The sequence below is a fragment of the Corvus brachyrhynchos genome, unplaced genomic scaffold (genome assembly GCF_000691975.1).
Source record: "Corvus brachyrhynchos isolate BGI_N302 unplaced genomic scaffold, ASM69197v1 scaffold489, whole genome shotgun sequence".
NCBI lineage: Eukaryota > Metazoa > Chordata > Aves > Passeriformes > Corvidae > Corvus > Corvus brachyrhynchos.
The window spans coordinates 53786-60915 of record NW_008239772.1 but is presented as its reverse complement, the minus strand read 5'-3'; the positions used below and the strand labels follow the sequence as shown (position 1 = coordinate 60915).

Sequence of the window (7130 nt, the reverse complement as noted above, 5' to 3'; positions counted from 1 at the left end):
GGCGGGGGGTGAGTGGGACCCCCGGTATAGGGACCCCCTGAGCTGCCATTCCCGGGCACTGGGACCCCCCTGAGCTCGCTTTCCCGGTACCCGGACCCCTCTGGCCACTCCTCAACACCGGAAGACGCCTGCACCCCCTTATTTTGTACCAGTAACACCCTGCATCCCCTTTCCCGGCCACCCCGCCGCTCACAGACCCCATATTCCCCTTTTTCCTTCACCTTGGGAGCCCCTGGACCCCCATTCCTGCCTTTCTCATCCCCCATACCCCCTCTTTCCTCAATACCAGGGACCCTCTGGACCTACCTTCCAGTCATCCCTGCTCTCCCCATTTCCTTGACACTGGGAGCCCCTGCGCCCACCTTTCCTTGACCCTGGGATCCCCACATCCCCTTCCTGGCTTTCCCAGCTTTCCCTAATACTGAAATCTGCTGGAAAATAAACTTTCTAACACAATCTGAAGCATTAGAGAGCAGGCATTGTCTGTGCAGGACACATGGAGGATATCTCCTTATTCAGTGTTTGAGGTGAGACTTTACAACCAGATATTTATGCATCATAATCATACGTATTCATTACAATGTATCTCCTAGCTAATACAGAAACATCACTTTCCTAGAACTCATTTGCATGCATCTGCCTCCTACTGGAAGTTGTTTTATGGTCCTGGAGGGTCATCTAAAGGAGTCTCTGGTGGTCATATTCACTAAATGCTTTGATATTAAAGGTGACCTTTCCTGGAACTTTTTCCTTGGGCATGCATTGTTGCTTCTTGTTATGTAACTTGCCAAAAACCCCACTGTAGTCTTTTATCTGTTTCTTCACTGGTTCCAGACACATTTATCATCCTGTGGTGCACACCTTTACATCCTTTTATCTTTTTTGCCAGTTAGTCTTGAAGTTCTATCCAGCAACTTCAGGGGAACTGAGAATTTCTGTTCTCTGTTATTTATTACACCGTTTCCCTTTCCTTGATCCATGAGGCCCCCTGGGACCCCCCAACCTTTGTGTCCCCCCAGTTCTCCACACCCTGTGATTCCTGTCCAGTGTCAGAGCCCAGCCTGGGGTTTCCCCATACGTGGCCATGGGGTACATGGACAGGAACCTTTTTGAGTGAGCAGGGCATGGATGGAGCCAAAGGTGCCGTGGATGATGGAATATTGGGACACCCAGACCTGGATTGCCAAGGGGAACCAGTGTGTGGCTGCCGGCAACCTGGAGATGCTGTGGGCCTGAGATAACCACAGTGGGGGTGGGAGGGTGGAGCAAGGGTCTGGCGGAATCTGTGAGGCTGGGATGCGATCTGTGGGTCTCCATCAGACTCTGGAGCTCCATAGGGCTGGGATGGGGCTCCCTGGGGCTGGGATGCAACTCCGTGGGTCTCCATGGGTCTGATCCACCCCTCCAGGTCTCCACACAGTGCAGTGCAATTGCAGCAGGTTTGCAGCTGCAACCTCCTGTTCAATGGGAACATCCATGGAATCCCTGGGGAAGGCCATGATGGGTGGGTTTTCATCTTCAAGCTGGGATCCAGGAGTTTGGTGGTGGCTGACGGTGCTGCCTGGATCACCTGGGGGTGCTGGGAATCTGAAGGGGTTGTGGCTGACAACAGCATGAATTAGCTAGAACACATCTATGTGGAATGACTTTAGAAATACATTGGATATTGGTACTGTACAGTACATTAGTACTGGGGTGCAAATGTGGGGGTGGAATTCCCAGGGGAATGTAGAATTTGGGAGGGCAGAATTGAGGAACACGGGAATTCCATGGGAATCCCATGGATGGATCTCACACTCATCCCATTCCTATGGGAATTCTGTGAATGGATTTCACCTCCATCCCATTCCCACTGAAATTCCATAGGTGGATCTCACCATTGTCCCATTCCCATCAGAATTTGATGGATGGATTTCTCCATTATCCCATTCCCAGAACCCCCGACATCCATGTGTACAGAAAAGTGGAACATGGGATCCTGGTGTTGTCCTGCCCCAGGACCATCCAGCTGATCCTGATGGTCTGCCCCAGGACCATCAGGATCAGCTGGATGAAGAGGAAAGGAAATCCAGGATCAGGAGAATGAGGGGGGTGGAATCATTCCCAACAGCAATGGCACCTTCCACACCTGGGCCAGGACGGAGGCACTGCCAAGGGAGCGGGAGCAGTACCAGTGCCAGGTGGAGCATCCCAGAATGCTGGAGCCTGGGATGTTCATCTGGGGTAAGGCCGGGAATGCAGAATCTGTTAATTGAGAATTTGGGAATGAGGAATTTGGGAATGCAAAGCAGCAGGGTGGGGGTTCCCCTTCCCCTTTTCACCATCTTGCGCTTCCCAGAGCTGGAATCATGCTGGAATCTCATCTTGGTGATGGTCGCTGTGTCTGTCATTGCTGTGTCATGATCCTCATTGGATTCAGCATCTGGAAGGTCCAATTTGGTAACATGTGGGATGTTGGTTGGGGATGAGCACCGATCCGCCCAACAGCATTCTGGGGATCCTGTGCTGTGCCTGCTGATCACGCTTTAATTCCATAGGGAAAAGGGAGAGGAATGGCTACAATGCAGTGGCCAGTGAGTACCAGTGGCAGATCCAACTCTGGATCCCCTCCATGCAGATGAATCCCAGTGTGTGATCCATGCTGGAATCTCATGGATCTTCTCATTCTGCAGAAACAGGCAGAGAAACCAATTGCTTGCTTGACTGCAGGTACACAGCAGCATCTGTGTGGGATTCCAGAAGGAATATAGGGTGGGATTCCAGACCAGGGCATGATTCCAGATTGGGATCAAGCAGAATTCTAGAGTGTATCTGGGCTGGATTCAAGAGGAGGATCAGTTGGGATGGATGGGGCGGCATCGAAGTGGGATTCCAGAACAGGATCGGGGGGATTCCAAAGCAGATTGGGTGGTATTGATGGAGCACAATTGGGGCGGAATGGATACAGTAGGATCTGGTGGGATTCCAGAGTAGTTCCTGCTCTCTATGGGCTCTTCCGCCAGATCCAGCCTGCAGGATGGGGACAGGGACAGGGTGACACCAACCCTCACTCTCATGCCGGCAGGAATCACCACTTGAATGATCCATGCTGCCAGATCCAACCCCTTTCCTCTCGCTGCAGAAAGCCACAAATTGCTGGCAGAGCTCATCCTGCTGCTCCCACCTGTTGGGGTCTCCTCTCCCCCGCCGTGTAGCCCTGGGAGAGGGGCCCTGAGGGCACAGACACGGGGTTTCCCTGCCCCTGCTCAGCCTCGTTCCCATTGGTTGGTTTGTGTTCCCTGCGCGGGCAGAAGGACCCTTGGTCCCGTGACTGGAACAGTTCCTCGGCAGAGCTCCGGCCATGCGGCTGGAGAAATAAACATCTCTGAAACATCTAGCAAGAATCTGTCTGTCCATATATATTTCCTTTCCACGGGACTCCTGGTTTGATATATGCATGTTGCAGGATCCCCACTGCAACAAACCAACACAATCCTTATTGGGCTGATACCCAGTTACTGCTTGATGCTCTACCTGAATCAGAAAAGCAATTAGTTATAAAGACACCTGTGAATATGGCTGAAGATGATTGCAGGATAACACAGGAGGATGTTAAAAAGGTACTTCCTCTTCAGGATCCAGAGTGGGGCCCTAATGAGCCAGATGAAATGGCACAGTTAAAAAGGTACTGGGGATTCATAATAAAAGGGCTAGAAAGAGCAATCCCTAAAGCCATAGACTGCTCAGCCCCGTATGCTATGAAGCTGGGTCCCTCTCAAACACCTTCTGAATTTTTAGACAACTTGCGAGATGCGATGCGTTGCCATGCCACCTCGGATCCTGGACCGGAAGAAGGAGTGCAGCAATTGGTAAATTTATTTTTAGGACAATCCACAGGAGACATCCGGCAGAAGCTTCAGAAGATGCAAGGTCCAACAACCCGGAATCTAGAGACTTTGCTTAGTGTGGCACGGAGCATTTATAGCAATTGGGGAGAGGGAATGCAAAAATTAATAAGGGTGGTAAAAGAAGAAAAAATAAAGGAAGACGTGGGCAAGGTCCACCAAGACAAGGACCACCCCGACTAGGAAGGGACCAGTGTGCCTTGTACAAAACCTGGGCATTGGAAAAACCAGTGCCCAGAAAAGAGAAAGGGTGATGGAAAAGAAATACGACCAGAGAGGTGCGGGGGTGGTTGCTCATATCCAAGACTGGGCGCTACCCTAGGGGACCCTCTGGTTATAGTTAAACTAGGGAACGAAGAAAAGAAAGTGGAATTTTTAGTAGATACAGAAGCAACATACTCAGTGTTGAATAAAGCTTTGATACCCATATCAAGGGGTTATTTTGTAGTGACAGGGTCAACTGGCCAATCTGGAAAGGCATACTTTTGTAAACCACTGAAATATAAATTGAGAAAACAGTGGGGAATTCACCAATTTTTATATATGCCTAACGCTCCATCTGCACTTTTGGGCAGAGATCTGCTAGAGCAGCTGGAGGCAAAAATAATATTTAAAAATGGGGAAATCAGTTTGGAAGTAAAAGACCAACAATATCTAGAGTTGCTGAGCCTAATGCTAATAACCAAAGAAACGGAAATAGCGAATGAAGAAGAAATGATTAAGAAGATAATGGATCAAGTATTCCCTGGAGTGTGAGCCTCTGGTACCCCAGGGAGGGCAAAGAATGCCCTGCCAATTCAAATCAAGCTTAAAGAAGGGAAACGGCCTGTAAGGGCCAAGCAATTTCCCTTGAAAAGGGAAGACAGAGAAGGGATCAGGCCAATTATTGAGAACTTTTTGCAAATTGGATTGTTAAGGGAGTGTCAATCTGATTTTAAGACTCCAACTTTACCCGTGAAGAAACCTGATGGGTCATACAGGTTAGTACAAGATTTGAGAGCAGTCAATAAAGTGACGGAGGATTTATACCCAGTGGTTGCTAACCTTACACCTCATGAACTCGTTTAACACCTGAACTAACCTGGTTTACCGTTTTAGATTTGAAGGATGCTTTCTTTTGCCTCCCTCTCCATGAAGCCAGCCAGAAAATTTTTGCACTTGAGTGGGAGAAGCCCAAGAGTGGACGCAAAACTCAACTCACACGGTGTGTATTACCCCAAGGGTACAAGAACTCTCCTACTATATTTGGAGAACAGCTTGCAAAGGAGCTAGAATCCTGGGAACCCCCGCCGGGAGAAGGACAGCTGCTTCAGTATGTGGATGACCTTTTGGTAGGCACCCAGACCCAAGAGGCATGTATGAACTGGACGGTAAGCCTCTTCAACTTTCTGGGCTTGCAAGGGTATCGGGTGTCCCAAAAGAAGGCGCAGATGGTAAAGCAAACAGTTATTTACCTGGGCTATGAAATAAGTGCTGGACAAAGAATTGGTTTGTGTTCCCTGCGCGGGCAGAAGGACCCTTGGTCCCGTGACTGGAACAGTTCCTGGGCAGAGCTCCGGTCATGCGGCTGGAGGAATAAACATCTCTGAAACAGCTATCAAGAATCTGTCTGTCCATATATATTTCCTTTCCACGGGACTCCTGGTTTGATATATGCATGTTGCAGTATCCCCACTGCAACACCCACCCACCACGCAGCAGCTCTTCCCAACAGCTTGACTTCCTGTTTTCCCATGTTTTAAACACAAGAATCACAATTATTCCAAATGTTTTAATTCTGGTGTGAAAATACCCTCGTTTGGGGCAATAAATCCCGGTTCCCTCCTGCAGTGCCCAGCAGTTCCTTTCTGAGAACCAGGAACAGAAAAGGGGACATGGGGGAACTGGGATGAAGACGCTGGGGATAGGGAGGGGGACACTGGGAGAGGACTGGGGACACCAGGAACTCGGAGTGGGGACAGCAGGAGTGGGATGAAGATATGACAGTGTCAGAAACTGAAATATAGTTTATGGCTTAAACATTTTAATGAAGACTTTCAAAACTGTATTACAAAAGCTGCAGAGAAGAGACTACCACACCCTGAATAAGGCTCTGAGAGGCCCTACACACTGCTCACTGATGAAGGTAAGATAAAATCGACTCAGGTCTGGGCTGGGGGAGAAGAATAAATGCAGAGGGATCAAGCTTAGTACCTTTGGGGTGGAGGCCACAGTCCCAGGGCTATCAACTGCCCGGCTCGCACAGACCCTTGCACCAAAGGGTGGCAGGGAGAAAGGCTCTGGATGTGTGTTGGAAAAGGCTCTGGTCAGAGGCGCAGTGACTGCCCATCCTCCACTGCGCAAAGGAACCCAGCTGAGGGGACCTCACCCAGGGAGAAGCTGCATCCACATGAAGGACAGAGGGGGTGATATGGCCCATCAAAGGCCCCCCCCAGACCCTGCACCAGAGATGATGTAACACACCCTCAGTGTTGCAAGGGACAGTGTGTCAAGCTAGCCCCTGCAAGGGAGGCACGTGGGCGTTCCCACCTGCCCAAAGTGTGTATTAGTCCACGGGATTCTGCACTCTTTGGTGTGTGGCGGCATGGCATGGACCCTCACCACCAGCAGACCAGATGGAGGGGAGCAACGAGACAAAGCTGGGACCCTTGGATGGGTGATATGCTTCTACCTAACCCCTGTCACTCTCTCCCTGTCCCCCTAGTGCCCATGCACACTTCTATTTCTTTCAATTTTTTTCTTTTTCTTTTTTCTTTCTTTTTGTCTTTCTTTCTTACTTTCAGTTTGCCTCTTTTACTACTAAATAAAACATACCAATTTTTTGGCACCAACATCTAATCCCGTTTGGTTTTAATCTCATTTTTGGGTATATTTTGAACCTTCAAAGTTTTTTCTGCTTTATACATGGAGACTTAATTTTCTTTGCTCTTCTGGGTTTAAACTGGATCATAACAGACACACACACCCAGACCCATCCTTTGGGATTTATTTCCCACTCGGTGTCCCGTGTCCAGGAGCAGACATGGGGGACATGGGGACCAAGGATCACGGGGACATGGTGGGGCTTGGATAGAGGTAATCTGCACGTGTGGGATACAGGGATGGATACAGGGGACATGAGGAATGGAGATCCAGGGAATGTGGGGACCTAGGGGACATGGTGGGGACACAGGGACCAAGGCGACACAGGGAGTTGGGATCCAGAGGACATGCGGATAAGGGATTCACAGGACATTGTGACTGGGG

The 7130-nt window shown here is 49.7% G+C and overlaps 1 protein-coding gene across 1 annotated transcript in view; it reads right to left on the bottom strand.

Moving 5' to 3' along the window:
- Nucleotides 1–1920: 1920 nt before the first annotated feature.
- Nucleotides 1921–7130, bottom strand: part of LOC103621495 (antigen peptide transporter 2) — a gene marked incomplete at its 5' end in the record, with an annotated part of 10750 nt that continues 5540 nt past the window's right edge. Inside the window, 3 exons of the mRNA XM_017742928.1 lie at nt 1921–2046; nt 2129–2218; nt 2946–3009. Of these exons, the coding sequence (XP_017598417.1) occupies nt 1921–2046; nt 2129–2218; nt 2946–3009 (280 nt within the window). The remainder of the gene's footprint in view (nt 2047–2128; nt 2219–2945; nt 3010–7130) is intronic.